Source organism: Gopherus evgoodei, chromosome 11, assembly GCF_007399415.2.
Source record: "Gopherus evgoodei ecotype Sinaloan lineage chromosome 11, rGopEvg1_v1.p, whole genome shotgun sequence".
Taxonomy (NCBI): Eukaryota; Metazoa; Chordata; order Testudines; family Testudinidae; genus Gopherus; species Gopherus evgoodei.
In genome coordinates, this window is record NC_044332.1 from 9,614,407 (window position 1) to 9,634,660 (window position 20,254).

At 44.0% G+C, this 20,254-nt stretch overlaps 1 protein-coding gene across 2 annotated transcripts in view; it reads right to left on the reverse strand.

Moving 5' to 3' along the window:
• The window catches only part of POFUT2 (protein O-fucosyltransferase 2), a 38,348-nt gene extending 27,328 nt beyond the window's left edge, over positions 1 to 11,020 (reverse strand). For both annotated transcript variants that reach the window (XM_030579970.1, XM_030579969.1), the window contains exons 1-3: positions 10,537 to 11,020; positions 10,201 to 10,451; positions 2,037 to 2,181 (exon numbers count right to left, since the gene is read on the reverse strand). In XM_030579970.1, coding sequence (XP_030435830.1) covers positions 2,037 to 2,181; positions 10,201 to 10,451; positions 10,537 to 10,607 — 467 coding nt within the window. In that variant the 5' untranslated portion in view covers positions 10,608 to 11,020. The remainder of the gene's footprint in view (positions 1 to 2,036; positions 2,182 to 10,200; positions 10,452 to 10,536) is intronic.
• Between the last annotated feature and the right edge of the window lie 9,234 nt (positions 11,021 to 20,254).

The following is a 20,254-nucleotide window of genomic DNA, read 5'->3' on the forward strand; positions in this document are numbered from 1 at the left end:
TAATTTTAATCACTTGACAGCCCTAATCATAAGCAAAGGTAACTTCTCATTTGGTGTCCAAATAGCCAGCAGATAATACCCTGTGGAACCAGTTAGCATGGTTCAAAACTAAAATACCACTAATATAAAATATATTCCTAGTCTTTAAAAACTGACTGGCCTCTCACAATGCTTGCATCAATTTATAAAAAGTGCTAGAAATATAATGGGACCCAATACTAGGTGAGATACTAGATCAGAGCTGCATTACTATCATGGTTACACTGAACTCAGTTATAAAGCCCTTGTATGACCCTGTATAAAAAGAAAGGTGACCATTTATATCACTGTTGCTACCACTGTTATACAATTGCAATAGATCCTGTACAAAGTATGATTTTTAAGATATCAGTGGAAATGTTACAGTCTGCTAAGTATTGTTATCCTGTTTATATGCATGTATTATCATTGTATATGAAGTTATGAATCATTGCTCTGTGTTTGCATTTCAAACATGTTCTGTTCCTGGGTAACAGCCACAAGACAGATTTACAGCCATGGTTAATGAGTCATTTAAGGAGAATCAATTCTTCCAATGAGCCGCTGCAGAGGACGCCTCAGAGAGCATATGGACAATGGAGGCCCAGTGACTCAGCAAGGCACGTAGAACGTGTGTTTCCTGACTATGTTTGAGATAGTAACTTTCCATATACACAGACTGGGGGATATAACCTGGAGACTGACATCAACTTCTTGCCTCTTTCCTGCTCCACATCTCTAGACCATGATTTCCAACAAAAGAAGAGCTTTGAACAATGGACTGAGGACTCAATATTTGCAATGATCCGGAGAGACTTATTGCAAGCCAGCAGATTTAACATCGCTGCTATTATCCTGGTCTACAAACTCTGAAATCAACTGTAATGTATAGGATTCGTTTTAACCTCTTAATAACTCTTTTTTAATATTAATAAACCTTTAGTTTTTTAGATACTATAGGACTGTTGATCCCCTTGAGAACAGAGGAGCTCGTAATGGTTTCTGAACTATCAGGATTTACAAATGGTTAGATGATGTAGGTCCATCCTGGGCACCACGCAGTAAACCAGTTCTGAGTTAACAAAGGCCTAGATAACTATGGTGAGGACCACATTTCAAAGAAAATGAACAGCTTTCTTTCCTAGTATAAGTGACAGAATACACCTGTGACAATTTCTGATAGCTGAATAGCCAGAGGCTGCTGTGAAGCCATTATTCTTCCATTAGTAAAGAACCAAGTAGTTTAATTTCAAAGTGCAAATGAAATTTTATAGTGATTGTGTAGAAAATCAGACGTTCATCTCACTGCCTATAAGATTTTATTTGGAACAGTTTTCAAAGTTAGTTTGCATTAATCTTTGATTAAGGGCTAGTTTTTGTTTTGAGAAATCCTTCTTTCTAACTTTAAGAGCAGATCACTCGGTGATTTTTCAAGCTTTCCATAATCTTTAGTTCTCAGAATTAATGTCTGGTTTTGCAGAATGCAAATGCTTGTACAAAAAAACAAAAAACAAACCAGAATTAAACAACTGAGCACAGACCTTGCCCCTTGAGATTCTTCTAGAGGGTGTCAAGAGCAATAATGCATTGCTTTCAATCAAGAACTGTGCTAGAAAAATATATTTCCAAAGTGCCTTTTCCAGGGTCAGCCTCACCTGTTCAAAGTGTTTTCCCATCGAAAAGCCGGGGAAAGAAAAACCACAATCAACTAATATGGCAGCAATAAGACTGCTGCTGTAGCGATTTTCCTAGGTGTCCTTACAAAACCTGTAGGAAATAAAAATTTTCATCCTGCTACCACTATTGTACTACTTTACGCTGACTCCTACCATCCCTTCCCCTAACCAAAACAACAGCTTCACTGCTCTCTACAAACGTAGCAAAATCAGCCTCAAGCTCCTAGATCCTCATGAGCAAGTTCAACAAACCAACCAGACTGCATGTGGAAGGAAGGCAAATGTCTCATTGACTGAACTAAATGGGAAAATTAAGGAGTCCAATATCCTGTAAAGTATTACCTGTAGTATTCATGTTTGTCTTTTGAGTACATGAGCTGATCAATGCATGGCCTCTCATCTATTTTCTCTTCCCAAGTTCCTTCTTTCCATCCTTCTGCATAGCTCTGTAGGACATATACCTGGTCTATAAAGGGTCCACCTGACTCTGAATAGGAAGCAAAGAAAAGTAACTATCAGCATGTAAGTGTATTTGATTTACGTATATAGCAGCATTGTTTTAGATAAGAAGCTGCCATAATTTCCAACATATTCTATGCAGTTATAGTCAACTTACCAAAAAAAAATGGTAAGGTGATCTATAGAAACCAGAGGAGTCTTGGGATTATTCATTACCCACCTCCATCTAGATGTTGGGTTGTGTTTGTTAGGTATATCCAAACCATAGATTCAGAATGCTGGGCAAAGCAAACATTTTATCAAATAATAAAAATAAATCTTGTATCACCTTTGTATGTCTCCCTTTCCTTTTACACATTATCTTGATTAATCTTTTTTCTGTCATTCAGTGCATTTTCTCTGAACTAATTAGTCTGTTAAAACTGCTTTTTATGAATATTTGAATTTATTTTTCAGAAGAGACTGTATGTGACGGGGCTTTACTTGGCTAAGAGGAAGAATATCAACTCTAGAGAATACTTGGCTTCTGTAGGAAGGTGCGATGCCTCAAAAAACCCCACCCTCATCAGAGTGAAGGAGACACAACAAAAGAAAAGTCATCAAAACAAGAGAAAGAAAAAACAAAACAAAATAAAAAACCTCCAAGGTGTAAGGCTGGGGTGCCAAGCTCCCTCTAAGCTGGGCAGCCGCACAGGCAGGGAGAGGCACCTCTCCTCTGGTTCCGGCACCATCTCTGGAGCTGCCGCGGCCGGGGACAGGCACCACTCCCCTGGGGAGGCAGGGCTGCTGCAGTGAGAGAGGGCTGGGATCCTGTCTCCCTGCCGTAGCCCCAGGGCAGCCTGCACCCCAAGCCCCTTGTGACCAGCGTCCCAGGGGAGCCAACTGAGGTCACTCAATTAGGGTGAACTGCAAAGAATGGGGCAGGAAATCCCCAAAGCTGGTGGATATTCCAATATACTTCTACCCTGATTCAACGCCACCAGATATGACATGAATTCGGATATAACGTGGTAAAGCAAAGCTCTTCAGGGGCAGGACTGTGTGCTCCGGTGGATCAAATCAAGTTCGTTATAACGTGGTTTCACCTACAACGCGGTAAAATTTTTTGGCTCCCGAGGACAATGATATATCGAGGTAGAGGTATACTTACATTCACCAAGCCAGCACAAGACAGCTTCTATAATACCTCACTGGTTACCCAGAAGCCAACAACACAGTTCTCTTAAAGCAACCCAGCCTCAGGCCTCCACTCACACACCCAAGTCAAATATCATGAGGATTACTGAAAATCTTATTCATCGTATAAAATAGTTCTACCAATCCCAAAGGATTGGACACATTATCTCCCAGGTTAATGAATATTCTAGATTTTACCCAAATACATACATACAGCCAATTCTTATTAACTAAACTAAAATTTATTAAAGAAGAAAAGAGAGAGTGTAATGGTTAGAAGATTAGTATACATACAGACATGAGTACAGTTCTTGAGATTCAGATTCATAGCAGAGACAGTGAGCTTTGTAGTTCCAAAGAGTTCTTTTAGAATTTAGTTCATAAGTTAGAGTCCAATGTCCATATTCAGGGTGTTCCAGTTTAGGACTGGGATCTCAATCTTGCAACTCAAACTTCCCCTGATTAAGCTTAAGCAGATCTGAGATGACAGGATCAGGACCCAATGTTCTTTTATACAGTTTTCCGACCTTCACATGACAGCTCAGAGTCATTTGGCAAACAACAGGCAATCATGAGGACCTTTAAAGTAGATCCATTTCCTAAGCATCGCCGGTAATTACCCACCCAGATTAACATAAGTCAATTGTCCATTTTCCATCATTCTCAGGTGATTTGCTATATATTTCAAAGTTCTAGCGTATCTAGCAAGCAATGGCCTTAATTACCACATACATACCATTCTCACATCTCTCTAATGCTTGACTCCGGGTCAATTGGTCTGCAAGCTGCTTAACACTTTCTGGCTATGCATCACATCCTTCATCCCCAGCCCCACACCACAGCTCCCATCCCCCTGAAGCCCAACCCTCTGCTCCAGCCCTGAGCCCACTCCTGCACCCCCTCATCCCTGGCCCCACCCCAGAGCCCCCCCCCCACTGGAGTCCTCATCCCCCCTCTCCCTCCCACACTCCAAACCCATTGGTCTCACCCCCACCACACATCACCTCCATATTGGTGCACATAAAATTCATTCGCAAATGGATGTAAAAAATCAGAGGGAACACTGCTGGGGTAGTGTCAAATCTGTAACAAGGTACCAGTGGAGGGTACTAAACCATGCCTGTAGGGACTGCCTAGGATTTCACGCCTGGAGAAAGGAGCTGACAATGGCAACCCTTAAAAGTTGTTGGAAAGTGGAAACAACAGCTGTGCCTCCTGACAAAAAATGACTTAAGAATTTGAGGCTTTCAGTGAGGGCTTCCTCCAGGAAAGGGGATGACTGAAACTTGCAGGGACAGAGCTCTCTCCTCTTTATCCCTCCCTCCCCACTTGTATTTTTCCTATCTTGTTTTCACTCTTCTTAAAATAAAAGACACAAGCCCAAGATGTGGGCCGCCAGCCCAGTTACAGACATATATTCATACATGAAACTTAAATATTTCCTCTGCTGAGAGAAAGTGGCTGAAAAATTCTGAGATACTGTTATAGAATTTAATACACAGGTGATGGCACTAAGTACCACTTAATAAAGGAAACTTTATCTTACAGTTTCCAAGTTCTCAGGTAAAAAGTCTTCTTCCTAATCTACTTTAGCCATACAAGCTTTCACATAAATTGCCCCTTCCCATCAAAATGCAGGAGTGTGGGTGTGGGTAGAAAATATAACTTACACTGACAGTCTCCATACAACCTTGACTATGGAGGGCCAAATTCATCTTAGTTGTAACTGCACTAAGGAAAATGGATTTACTGGCCCCAAAGTCTCTTCTGTGCATCCATAATTTTTTTCAAAAACAAGCACAATGGAACTCTCAGAAGAAGACTGGCATGTCCTTCACCTGAGAGATGGTCTGCAGAGCACGCTTGTGAGAACTGAGCGCGGGCTGGCCATGCTGTTTGCAACAGGGATGCTCCCAAAGGCAAGCTCAGGGAGTTCTCTCAAAAGCGGCCTTATCCAACTCTCCCTGAAGTCCACAAGAATCTCTCCTTTAGCTTTCACAGGCACTGGATGGGCTCTAGCACTGTACTAGGAGTAAGTACAGCTGCTACCAGGTAAACACGCTTATTTTTCCCTACAGCTTTATTATAAAATATGAACATTTTCAGAGTTGGCCTCTTCCATCCCTTTGCTTTTATATTTAATATTTTTCTCTCTCCTTCTCCACACACTCCCCACAAGCCCTTGTCGTCTCATGCCAGGATCTGGAGTCTGTGTCCTGATCACTCTTTAAATATAAGAAAATTGCCAGCTCTGCCATTTTCATGTCTTTGAAGTCCTAAGGGCTATTACGTTGTACTACAAAGATCAGGGAAATTTGGTATGTTTTAATTAGGAGTGTAAAACAATGAAAGTTTAATCTTTCAGATGTCTTCTGGGCTTTTACAGTTAAAGAGTGGTCTTGTTTTTCCAAATCAATGTGATAAAGTCAGTCTGTAATTGCTTTTACTACAGTATTTTAAAAAAATATTTAAAACTATTTAGGCTTGTGCACTGAGGATGAGGACATATTTCATACCTGGAATTAGATATGTTCATTAACATTGCATCACGTACTTACAGTAATTAAGTCAAATATTTTTATAAGACACTCAATTTTGCCAGGGCTTGAAGTTTGACCTCCCCTGAAATTGTCATAACTTCATGGAGGGTAGACTGTCAGTAAGACTGAACTCAGGCAAAAGGCAATTCATCAGCACTTGTGGTGGGTTTGTTAATTATACAGACATTTAGAATCCAGAAGGGGACAGACAACTGTCCTCTGTCCTTGCAAAGGCATCAACTAGATCTAACAGGGCATTTTCATATCTACTTCCAATGATTTATTGCTGTACCTTATTTAGCTTTATTAAAAAGGCAGCAGAGTGAGCACAAAACAAGACCCAAAGCCTACAAGTGTCATGACACTGATGGAGCGGACTTGGTATGTTCCTTCTTGCTCAAAACTTTTTCCTCTCAACCGCATAAAGACAGCAACAGTAGGGAAAGACATTTCCAAAGAATAAATAAATAAAATATAAATAAATAAATAAATAAAAATCACAAGTAACGAAGGTAAAACACAAAAATTAAAACCAACGAACACTGTGACTTTTACTGAAATCATATTAAAATAACACTCGTGTCTAGAAAATAGCACAAAAATTCAAAGGCAAGTTATGTGGTGGGACTGAGGAGCTATTGTACACTGTATGCCACAGTGGAGAAAGCCACCTGAGAGGTTTTATTCAGGTAATGCCTATATGAAGGAAGAGTCCAATTAACTTCATTATAGCATAAAGTTATTACACTTTTGCCTCATTGTCATCACCTCTAACTACATCTGTCAAGTTCACTCGGACCCTACAACAGTCACCTCACCTGGTGGCTGATCTTTGTTCTTACCCACAACTATTTCACATTTGGGGACAATGTATACCTTTCAGTCAGCGGCACTACTATGGGTACCTGCATGGCCCCACGGTATACCAACATTTTTATGGCTGACTTAGAACAACGCTTCCTCAGCTCTTGTCCCCTAATGCCTCTACTCTACTTGTGCTACACTGATGACGTCTTCATCATCAGGACCCATGGAAAAGAAGCTCTTGAGGAATTCCACCATGATTTCAACAATTTCCATCCCACTATCAACCTCAGCCTCGAGCAGTCCACACAAGAAATCCACTTCCTGGACACTATAGTGCTAATAAGTGATGGTCACATAACCACCACCCTATACCGAAAACTTACTGACCTCTATACTTACCTACATGCCTCCAGCTTTCATCCAGACCACATCATACAATCCATTGTCTACAGCCAAACTCTAAGATACAACCGCATTTGCCCCAATCCCTCAGACAGAGACAAATACCTACAAGAGCTCTATCAAGCATTCTTAAAACTACAATACCCACCTGCTGAAGTGAAGAAACAGATTGACAGAGCCAGAAGAGTACCCAGAAGTCATCTACTACAGGACAGGCCCAACAAAGAAAGTAACAGAAAGCCACTAGCCATCACCTTTAGCCCCCAACTAAAACCTCTCCAGCGTGTCACCAAGATCTACAACCTATCCCGAAGGACGATCCCTCACTCTCACAGACCTTGGGAGACAGGCCAGTCTATGGAGACCAGACAGCAAATGTGAAAAATTGGGATGGGGATGGGAGGTAATAGGAGCCTATATAAGAAAAAGACCCAAAAATCAGGACTGTCCCTATAAAATCGGGACATCTGGTCACCTTAGGCCAGTCCTTGCTTATAGGCTGCCCCCCCAACCTGAAGCAAATATTCACCAGCAACCACGCACCACACAACAAAAACACTAACCCAGGAACATATCCTTGCAACAAAGCCCACTGCCAACTCCGTCCACGTATCTATTCAAGGGACACCATCATAGGACCTAATCACATCTGCACACCATCAGGGGCTCGTTCACCTGCACATCTACCAAGGTGATATATGCCATCATGTGCCAGCAATGCCCCTCTGACATGTACATTGGCCAAACCGGACAGTCTCTACGCAAAAGAATAAATGGACACAAATCAGATGTCAAGAATTATAACATTCAAAAACCAGTCAGAGAACTCTTCAACCTCCCTGGACACTCAATTACAGATCTAAAAGTCGCAATTCTTCAACAAAAAACATTCAAAAACAGACTCCAATGAGAAACTGAAGAACTGGAATTAATTTGCAAACTGGACACCATGAAATCAGGCTTGAATAAAAAGACTAGGAGTGGATGGATCATTACACAAACTAAAAACTATTTCCCCATGCTAATTTTTCCCCCTACTGTTACTCAGACTTTGTCAGCTGTTTGAAATGGGCCATCCTGATTATCACTACAAAAGTTTTTTTCTCTTGCTGATAATAGCTCACCTTAATTGATTTGTCTCACTAGAGCTGGTATGGCAACCGCCATCTTTTCATGTTCTCTGTGTGTGTATAAATTCCTACTGTATTTTCCACTCCATGCATCTGATGAAGTGGGTTTTAGCCCATGAAAGCTTATGCCCAAATAAATCTGTTAGTCTCTAAGGTGCCACAAGTACTCCTCGTTCTTTTCACTCTGGCACAAACTCTCAAGCTTTAACATTTCCGATCACAGTGTCAACCAAAGCACACCTACTGGACTGAAATGAAAATATGCTTATTCCAGTATATCTTAGAAAGCCATCCTTAATAACGATGATAGAAACAAAACAAATAAAACTCTACTATGCACTTGGAAAGACCAAGGCCCTTCACCTTCAAGGGTGAAATTCCCCCCCTGGGGAATAGAGGATTTGTACAGCAGCATAACACACTGAGGCCTTGGCTACACTTGAGAGTTACAGCGCTGGTGGTGGCTTTACAGCGCTGTAACTCACTCCCCGTCCACACTGGCAAGGCACATACAGCGCTGTATCTCCCTGGCTACAGCACTGCATGTACTCCACCTCGACGAGAGGAATAAAGAGAACAGCTGGTGCTGCAGCGCTGTGGTGCCAGTGTAAACAGGGAATAATCTTACTATGCTGTAACTGACCTCCGGAAGCTTCCCATAATGCTTTTAAGTAAAGATTACGCTCTTTGTTTTGTTGTGATGCCTCTGTTTGTTTTGTTGTGATCCGAAGCGGCTTATCAGAAAAACAAACACAGCTACTGTTTGCTGTGAATGAGCTCCCTTTGGAACACCCACAGCTAGTGTTTGCTTGAAGAGAGGGGGCTTGAGGAGAGAAGCAGCACGGCGTGCGGGGGGGGGGAGAGGTGTTTCGGGGAGGCTGCTTATCTGGTGCTTTCAGTGAGCAAGAGAGGGGTGGGGGATGGGGTCAGAACTTGCAGCTGCTGACAGAGTGTCCGCTCCAAAAATCCACTCACTCTCTCCCTGTCACACTGCACCCCAGCCTTTGAAATGCACGTTGCAGCCACTTGAATGCTGGGATAGCTGCCCATAATGCACCACTCCCCATGGCACTGCAAATGCTGCCAATGTGGCCACGACAGTGTGCTGGTAGCTGTCGGCGTGGCCACACTGCAGGCTTTCCCTACTCAGCTGTACAAAGACAGGCTTAACTGCCAGCGCTGTACAGCTGCAAGTGTAGCCATACCTTGAACTTGAGTTGGGAAGAGAGCGTGAATTGCACCAACCCCTCCACACATAACAGGATTACCTGGGATTTAGGCAGATGGAGTCAATTTCATTCAAAGTGAATGAACGCACAAGATATTTTCATGTTCTACAAATAGCTTGGGCAGGCGCACACAGAACCCCTTTATGCTCCCTTCATCCCGAATCACCTACCTAGCCATTGTTCTGGTCCCCAGTGGAAATTAGAACAGACTCAAGCACATAATGGCCTGTTTTGGCCATATTAGCTTCTCTGTAGTTACACTTTAGAAAGAGAGGAAAATCAGGTTCTGAACAAACTGTGTCTGTTGAAAGTCACTTCTGAATGAGGTGACAAGATTGGCAGTTTTCTTCCCTCTAGCCTTCCTTGGCCCTATACTCTATATAACAGAGGTGCTCCTGTTTAATTCAAATTTGCTTCTCATTTCTCAGATTAGTTTCATGGTGATTAGCTTGAGGATACTAAACTGATAGAAGTGCAGTTACACGAACTGTGCTCTTTGGGTTAGAAACAGAACTTTCTTCGCAATGACACTTGGTAACTTGTTAGAAGTAAGTTTTCCTACTGTCAAATATAAGCCCCGGAGAGGAAACTTACACTACTTGCTCAATCATTGAGCAAACACTTCAAAACTCCTCTTCAGAGCAGCACAAAAGTAATACCATACACACCTTGTTCTACTGCATTCATAAACAGAAATATCTGTGACGGAAACCCGTCAAAGAGTTATTAACCCCTCCCAGGTAGTAGAATAAATGTACTTTACCTGCAAGAAACTGCTCATACTCAATAACGGGGATGTTCTGATTGAGGCTTGGAAGATCAAAGAACTCAGACCAAGGGATTCGGACCTGATGAATGTCAGGACTCTGCCAGTGATAAAGCCGTCCCCAAGGAGGCAGGACCAATACCCAAGCTTCACTTTTCAGCAAGGTCTTTATAAGAGAGGCAACACGAATATAGACATCTCTGCGTAGATTGAACCCTTCAGGAGGATTTACATCATACAAAAGATACCTGGAGAGAGTGAGAAATTAGAATCACTTTTGGGAGGCTTCAAGCATTTACAGGGAGAACTTATCTGTTGTTAATCTGGACTCACTTTACTAGGCTCCCCATTTCTCTCTTATGACTCCTTACCTCCAGGGCAAAAGAAAGGGGAGTTTGGGCCATATCTGCAGAGGCTCCAATACACGGCCTCAGATCGAAACAAAGTCAAAATTTCATCAGCTCACTTCAGTAAGGGGGCAAGGAATCTGAGGTCATGAACAAACCTGAATCAGAGCTGCGTCGTGACCAAGGCAAGTGCCCAAATATTAAGGAAAATATTCACGGGGGCCTTTGCCATAAGGCTCCGCGCAGCGGAGAGCCAGGGAGCCGGTTTGCTGCCCTGCTCCCCAGGTGTGCGGGACGGCGGGTGGGTGACCAGGGAGGTTGCGAGAAGTCGGCTCTCGCCAGCCATGACTGGATCCGGGCTCCTAGCGCTTCTCCCCTTCGCTCCAGCCGGCCGTGCTCTCGCCAGAGAAACTGGCTCTTTCCCCCCAGCCTGCCGGCCTCTCCCCGCCGCGCCCAGGAGAACGGGCCCCGAACCCTACGTGCGCGGCCTGCTCTGCGGAGGCGCCCGCGGCTCGCCGGGGCGGGTCCCGCCTGCACAGGGCCCCGGGGCGCCCGGCCCGGCAGCGCCTCACACGCTCCTCACCGGCGGCGGCCCGCGGCGGCGGCGGCGGGGAGCGAGGCGGCGCCGTGCCCGGCCTGGAAGGCGCCGGGGGGCGGCTGGGCGGCCCGCGGGGGGCAGAGCGCGGCGGCCAGGCCCAGCAGGAGCAGGAGGCGGCCCGGGCCCCGAGCCGCCATCTCCGGGCAGTGGGAGGCGCCCGTGCGGGCCGGGATGCGGCGCCGGGCTCGCCGGCTCTGAGGGGCGGGCTCGGGCTCGGGCCGGGGCCGGGGCCGGTAACCTGGCCCAGGGCGCGTCACGCCGCCCTTCCCCGGGTAGTTCAGTCCGAGACACGGGGCGGCCTGGCTGGGCCCGGCGGGCTCGCGAGGGGCTGGCTCGGTTTGTGAGCAGCACTGGGGCGGTGGGTCCGGGTGGGAGGAGGCAGCATAACGTAGCACGGTAATGGCAGCAAGAGTCCAGGGCCTGGGCCCCGCCGCTGCCCTGCAGCTTGCGGCGCCTGTTCGCGTCACCCCGCAGCCCTGTGTGGACAGAGCGCCCCCGCCTGCGGGAGCACACCCAAAGGTGCTTCCGACCACGTCCCGTCTTCCCACCCCCGGCAGGCTCCTGCCGGCAGCTTGTTAGGGTGACCAGATGTCCTGATTTTATGGGGATAGTCCTGATTCTTGGGTCTTTTTCTTATGTAAGCGCCTATTACCCCCTAACACCTGTCCTGACTTTTCACACTGGCTGTCTGGTCACCCTATGGCTTGTTAATATTAAAACAGTTCCCCTGGAGGCAAAGGGCAACACCGCAAAGGATCAGCCCGGGAGGGATGCTTCCCCAGGGTTAGAATGGAATCCTTCATATATGCAACCTTAACCAGTGATTACTGCTGCCCATAGCAAGGCAAGGCTGGAATAATAATCGGGAGCATAGTTTGCTTGCTGTGGCCTACATCATAGGCCTGGAAGGGACTTCCAGACGTCTACTCCAGTCCCCTGCTCTGTATTATGTGATCTGGGTCGCTGGAGTGGCTATAAGAAGAATGCTTAATCAGGACAAACTGCAAAGAATAGGGCAGACAATCCCCAGAAATTGTATATTCTCATAATTAGATTCACCAAGGCAGTAACAAAACAGCTTTTCCAGTACTTTACTGGTTACCAAGAAGCCAAAATACCGTTCCCTTTAAACAATCCAGCCTTGCCCCCATCCAGACAACCAAGTCTATATAGTGAGGGTTACTTAAAACCTATTTACCATATATAAAGTTCTACCAGCCCCAAGAGATTGGACCTATTACGCACCAGGGCACTAAATATTTCAGATCTAACCCCAATACATGCTTATAGCCAATTATTATTAACTAAATCTAACCTTTATTTAAAAAAAGTTACTGTAGAAAGAGTTCCAGGGAAGGGAACTCCTGTTATTAGGAGGAGACTGGTAATAGTTGTGGGGAATTCAATCATTAGAAACAGATAGCTGGATTTGCGATGACCAGGAGAACTGCATGATGACTTGCCTGCCTGGTGCGAACGTTGTGGATCCCTCAAGACATCTGGATTGACTTATGTGGTCATAGTACATGTAGGTACCAATGACATAGGGAAGGACAGGAGAGAGGTACTGGAGGCCAAATTTGGGCTGCTAGGTGAGAGACTGAAGTCCAGGAGCTCCATGGTAGCATTCTCTGTCCACGCGCAGGGCTAGACGGACAGACAGAACTGCAGGGTCTCACTGTGTGGATGAGACGGTGTAGGGAGGAGGGGTTTGGATTTAGATTTATTAGAAACTGGGGAAACTTAGGAAAGGAGGAGCCTATACAGGAAGGATGGGCTCCACCTAAACCAAAATGGAACCAGATTGCTGGCATTTAAAATTAAAAAGGTTGTAGAGCAGTTTTTAAACTCGGGGCTGGGGGAAAGCCAATAGGTGAAGAGGAGCATGTGATTTGGACAGAGACATCCCTTGGGGAGGATCTGTTAATGGAGATTCTCTGTGTCCCTGTAAGGAGGAGAGGATGGAAGATTATAAAATATGGGTATGATCATAGAATATCAGGGTTGGAAGGGACTGCAGGAGATCTATTCCAATCTCCTGCTCAAAGCAGGACTAATGCCCAGGCAGATCTTTGCCCTGGATCCCTAAATGGCCCCCTCAAGGATTGAATTTACAACCCTGGGTTTAGCAGGGCAATGCTCAAACCACTGAGCTATCCCTCCCTCATTTGAGAAACAGTCAGATGAGAGAGTCCCATTCAATTATAGCATGTAATGGCAGACAACAATAAAGTGACAATATAAGTGCTTATGTACAAATGCTAGAAGTTTTAATAATATTGCTGAACTAGAGTGCCTCATATTAAATGAGGATATTGATATAATCAGCATCACAGAAACTTGGTGGAATGAGGATAATCAGTGGGACAAAGTAATACCTGGGTACAAAGGTCAGAAGGACAGAACAGGTCATGCACTGTATGTGAAAGAAAGCATAGAATCAAATGAAGTAAAAATCTTAAATAAACCAAACTGTACCATAGAATCTCTATGGATAGTAATTCCATGCCCGAACAGTAATATAGCAGTAGAGGTATACTACCGAGCCTGTGACCAGGATGGTGATAGTGACTGTGAAAGGCTCAGGGAGATTAGAGAGGCTATAAAAATATAAAATTCGATAATGGGGGATTTCAACTTCCCCATCTTGACTGGGTACATGTCACCTCAGGACGGGATGCAGAGATATAGTTTCTTGACACCTTAAATGACTGCTTCTTGGAGCAGCTAGTCCTGGAACCCACCAGAGGAGAGGCAATTCTTGATTTAGTCCTAAGCAGAGCACAGGATCTGGTCCAAGAGGTGAATATAGCTGGACCACTTGGTAATAGTGACTATAATATAATTACATTTAACATCTCTCTGGCAGAGAAAACTCCACAGCAGCCCAACACTGTAGCATTTAATTTCAGAAAGAGGGATTACACAAAAATAAGGCAGTTAAACAGAAATTAAAAGATACAGTGCCAAATCCTTGGAAGCTGCATGGAAACTTTTAAAAGACCAAAATAGAGGCTCAACTTAAATGTATACCCCAAATTAACAAACATTATAAGAGAACCAAAAAAGTGGCTAAACAACAAAATAAAAAAGCAGTCAGAGGCAAAAAGGCATCATTTAAAAAGAAGTTAAATCCTAAAGAGGAAAATAGAAAGGAGCATAAACTCTGATAAATGAAGTGTAAAAATATAGTTAGGAAGGCCAAAAAACATTTTGAAGAAATGCTAGGCAAAGACTCAAAAAGTAATAGCAAAAATAATAATAATTTTTTTTTAAGTCCATCAGAAGCAGGAAGCCTACTAAACAACCAGTGGGGCCACTGGATGATCGAGATGCTAAAGGAGCAATAAGGCCATTGCAGGAAAAACTAAATGAATTCTTTGCATCGGTCTTCATGGCTGAGGATGTGAGGAAGATTCCCAAACCTGAGCCATTCTTTTTAGGTGACAGATCTGAGGAACTGTCCCAGATTGAGCTGTCATTAGAGGAGGTTTTGGAACAGATTGGTAAATTAAGCAGTAATAAGTCACCAGGATCAGATGGTATTCACCCATGAGTTCTGGGTTAAATCAGCTTCTGTACCAAAGGACTGGAGGATAGCTAATGTGACGCCAATTTTTAAAAAGGGCTCCAGGGGTGATCTCAGCAGTTACAGGCCAGTAAGCCCTGACTTTAGTACCAAGCAAACTAGCACCAAGCATTGAAACTATAGTAAAAAACAGAATTTTCAGACAGACAGATGAACATAATTTGTTGAGGAAGAGTCAACAGAGTTTTTGTAAAGGGAAAACATGCCTCACCAATCTACTAGAATTCTTTGAGGGGATCAACAAGCATAGGGACAACAGGGATCCAGTGGATATAGTGTACTTAGATTTTCAGAAAGCCTCTGAAATGGTCCCTCACCAAAGCAAAGTAAGATGTCATGAGATAAGAGGGAAGGTTCTGTCATGGATTGGTAACTGGTTAAAAGATAGAAAATGAAGGGTAGGACTAAATGGTCAGTTTTCAGAATGGAGAGAGGTAAATAAATAGTGGTGTCCCCCAGGGGTCTGTACTGGGCCCAGTCCTATTCAACATATTCATAAATGATCTGGAGAAAGGGGTAAATAGTGAGGTGACAACATTTGCAGATGATCCAAAACTACTCAAGACAGTTAAGTCCAAAACAGACTCCGAAGAGCTACAAAGGGATCTCATAAAACTGGGTGACTGGGCAACAAAATGGCAGATGAAATTCAATGCTGATAAATGCAAAGTAATGCACGCTGGAAAACATAATCCCAATTATACATATAAAATGATGGTGTCTAAATTAGCTGTTACCACTCAAGAAAGATCTTGGAGTCATTGTGGATAGTTCTCTGAAAACATCCAATCCATGTGCAGTGGCAGTCAAAAAAGCTAACAGAATGCTGGGAAGTTTTAAGAAAGGGATAGATAATAAGACAGAAAATATCATATTGCCTCTATATAAAATACATCTGTCATAAACAGATAGCTAAGGGTTAATGTCTCTTTCACCTGGAAAGGGGTAACAAACAACACCTGACCAGAGGACCAATCAGGAAACAAGACTTTTTCAAATCTGGGTGGAGGGAAGTTTTGAGTGTGAGTCCTTTGTTCTTGGTCTGTTCTCTTTCAGGGCTCTGAGAGTGACCACAGGAATCTCCAGGCTTTCTAATCTTCTGTTTCCAAGTTGTAAGTACAAGGATAGTAAGACAATAGGTTTATATTGTTTTTTTTGTATTTACATGTGTGTAGTTGCTGGAATGTGTTAAATTGTATTCTGTTTGGATAAGGCTGTTTATTCATTTTTCTTTTAAGCAATTGACCCTGTATATTGTCACCTTGATACAGAGACCAATTTTATGTCTTTTTCTTTCTTTTTATATAAAGCTTTCTTTTTAAGACCTGTTTGAGTGTTTTTCACTGGTTAAGGCTAAGAAACGAAGGGAGGGGGAAAATCTTTTTGTGTTAGATTTACTAAACCTGACTTTGCATACCCTCTGGGTGAGGGGGGAGAGAGATTAGATCTCTCGGTACTTGTGTTTCAAGGACTTGAAGCAGGGAATCTCCTAAAGTAACCAGGGCAGGGAAATCTGGGAGGAGGTAAAGAGGGTGGAATCCCTTTGTTTAGATTCATGGAGCTTGAATCTATATATCTCTCCAGGAACCCAGGGAGGGAACACCTGGAGGGGAAGAGGAGGAAGGGAAATGGTTTATTCCCCTTTGTTGTGAGACTCAAGGAATCTGGGTCTTGGGGTCCCCTGGGAAGGTTTGGGGGGATAAGAGGGTATCAGGCCCTAAAATTCCTGATTGGTGGCAGCGATATCAGATCCAAGCTGGTAATTAAGTTTGGAGGTTTCATGCTAGCTTCTCATGTTCTGAACTCTAAGGTTCAGATCTGAGTAGGAGAGAGGTATGACAACATCATATGCCCCCATCTTGAATACTGCATGCAGATGTGGTCACCCATCTCAAAAAAGATATTTTGGAATTGGAAAAGGTTCAGGAAAGGGCAACAAAAAATGATTAGGGGTATGGAACAGCTGCTATATGAGGAGAGCGTAATAAGATAGGGACTTTTCAGCTTGGAAAAGAGACGACTAAGAGGGAATATGATAGAGGTCTATACAATCATGACTGGTGTGGAGAAAGTAAATAAAGTGTTATTTACTCATAACACAAGAACTAGGGGTCACCAAATGAAATTAATAAGCAGCAGGTTTAAAACAAACAAAAGGAAGTATTTCTTCACACAATGCAGAGTCAACCTGTGTAACTCGTTGCCAGAGGATGTTGTGAAGGCCAAGACTATAACAGCCTTCAAAAAAGTACTAGATAAATTCATGGAGGATAGGTCCATCAATGGCTATTAGCTAGGATGGGCAGAGATGGTGTCCCTGGCCTCTGTTTGCCAGAAGCTGGGAATGGGCAATAGGGATGGATCACTTGATGATTACCTGTTTTGTTCATTCCCTCTGGGGCACCTGGTATTCGTCACTGTCAGAAGATAGACGCTGGGCTTAACTGACCTTTGGTCTGACCCAGTATGGCAGTTCTTATGTTAAAAGATCATTGTACATACAGGTATGAATAAAGTTCTTAGGTCAGTTTCATAGCAGAGAAGGTGAGACTGCTGATTTACAAAAGTCCTTTTAGAATCAGTTCAACTGATTATAGTCTTAATAGGCAGTCCATGTATAGAGTTTGTTCAAATTCTTCCAGAAGAATTGCAGGGATAATCCAGAATAGACCTAGAGACCTCAGTTTTGGGACTTAGACTTCCCCTGACAAAGTTTTAGCAGATCTGAGATAGTAAGGATCAGGCCTAAAAGATCCTTTCTAGCTGAAGTTCAGATGATAAGCCTTTTGGCAGCAAATGATCACCGCAGCCATTCCTTGGATGAAGAATAGGTAGGGCCTTACCAAATTCACAGTCCATTTTGTTCAATTTCATGGTCATAGGATTTTAAAAATAATAAATTTCACTTTCAGATATTTAAATCTGAAATTTCACAGTATTTGTAACAGTGGAACTCCTAACCCAAGAGAGGGTAGAGCATGGGGGTGGGGGGTGTGTTTCTGCAAGTCTATTGTAAGGAGTCACAGTAATGCCACCCTTATTTTGTGCTGCTGCCTTCAGAGCTGGGCAGCCAGAAGGCAGCTGCTCTGAAGGCAGCGCCACTGCCAGCAGCAATGCAGAAGTAAGGATGGCAATACCATGCCATGCCATGCCACGCTCAGCTTTCAAAGCTGGACTCCCAGCCAGCAGCATGTAGTTTCCTGCAGCCGGGGTAGGTTCCAAGAGTCTGACCTGGCTTCGGGAGCAGCCCGTGCAGAGGAAGTCCTGTTCCTCCAGGACTAGCAGCTGGAGTGTGGCACTTGAGAGTTAAAGGGGTCCTGAACTGGCTGTGTGCGTGTGTGTGTTGGGGGGTAACCACAGCACCCCCCGATGACAGGGCCCTGGTTGGTCACTCATTTGCCCACCTGTAAGGCCAGCCCTGCCCCCAGTGAAGTGATGACCGCCACATATCATGCCACCTCACTTTCTGCATTGCTGCTGCTGGCAGCGCTGCTGCCTTCAGAGATGGGCTCCCGACCAGCAGCTGCCACTATCTGAAATCTGGGTTCCCCTACAATAGTCAGATTTCACAGGGGAGATCAGATTTCACGGTCCGTGACATGTTTTTCACAGCTGTTAATTTGGAAGGGCCCTATGAATAGATAATGTACATTGTTGCTTTGAAGTACATCTGTTTCCTAGACATACACCAATAACTAGTTGCATTAATTAGCATAAGGCTATTCACCATTCAAACATTCATAGGTAGTTTACTACAAACTTCAAAGAGAAATAAAGACACATATTACACCACAAGTTCCATCTAATTGTTAATATCCCTTTTTGATCTCTGAATTAATAGACTATAGTAATGAAATATTGTAGACAGGAACAGAAGTTTAGCATTTACAAGCTAAATAGATCACATGGTTAAACTTTAACAAGATATAGGTACACAGACAAATACAATTAGTATCTACTTCTGATTTTCTATCAAGAACTCTAGTTTAACTATCTATAAGGAATGACCGTTTACCATTTCAGTACTCTTCTAAAATATTCTTACGGGTTGTTTTCAGGTCACACAGCCTGCCGGTTGCTTAAACCTTGCTGGCTCAGCATCACAATTATCTAGACCATCCCTAACAGATGTTTATTTAACCTACTCTTAAAAACCTCAAATGATGGAGATTCCACAACTGCCCTAGGCAATTTATTCCAGTGCCTAACCATCCGGACAGGAAGTTTTTTCTAATGTCCAACCTAAACTTCCTTTGCTGCAATTTAAGCCCATTGTTTATTGTCCGACCTCAGAGGTTAATGAGAACAATTCCTTACCCGTGGCGCTTTCAAAGTGCCAGACTGACTGGAAAAGGGGATATGACTCTTCAAGTTTTTAAAAAATGCTAAAACTATAAAATAATGGGTGTACAGGTTTGCATTCCTTTGGCCTGCTACCAGTAAGAAAGACTATGGTGTTAATTTAAATGTCATGCCCATTGCATTGTTTTCATGTTTTTCTTAAAATAATAAATGAAGTAAAACCCCTCATAGAAGACCTAATCATTTTTGATCATTTTGTTGATCTTGGAGGTGATTTTTTTTTTAAATTTAAGGCTCCACCTAAGGGCTTGGCTACACTCAGTGCACCTCTGTAATGCGTCTACCTACACCTACCAGAGTGTTTCTGCCATCAGCCCCCTCCATGAGAGGTGGTTAACTATGTTGGGGGCGAAGCCCTCATCCCCATGGGAGTTTGGTCAGTATAACTGCGTGTCTCAGGGTTGTGGTGATGCAGTTATGCCAACGTAAGTTTGTAGTATAGATCAGGGCTAGAGAAATGAAGCCACTTGCTTGGCCTTCAAACCACTTTTCATCTACATTCCTCTAGGTCAGGGGTCGGCAACCTTTCAGAAGTGCTGTGTCAAGTCTTCATTTATTCACTCTAATTTAAGGTTTCACATGCCAGTCATACATTTTAACGTTTTTAGAAGGTCTCTTTCTATAAGTCTATAATATATAACTAAACTATTATGTATGTAAAGTAAACAAGGTTTTCAAAATGTTTAAGAAGCTTCATTTAAAATTAAATTAAAATGCTGATCTTGCACTGCCAGCCTGGGGTTCTGTTCACCTAGGCCAGCAGTGGGCTGAGAGGGGCCTGCAGCTGGGACCCCAGACGGGGGGGAGGTTCAAGGGTCAGAGCAGAGGGCTGGGTGTGTGTGTGGGGGTTCAGGGCAGAAGGCTAGGGGAGGGGGTTCAGGGGTCAGGGCAGAGGGCTGGGGGGTGTAGGGCAGAAGGCTGGGTGTGTGGGGGGGTTCAGGGGTCAGGGCAGAGGGATGGGGGCTGTGGGGGTGTATGGCAGAAGGCTGGGTGTAGAGGGGGTCAGCGCAGAGGGCAGTAGGGTGTGGGGGAGTTCAGGGGTCAGGGAAGACGGTTGGGGTGTGTGTGGGGGGGTTCAAGGGTCAGGGCAGAGGGCTGGCAGTGTGGGGGGGTGCAGGGCAGAAGGCTGAGTGTGTGTGGGGGGTCAGGGCAGAG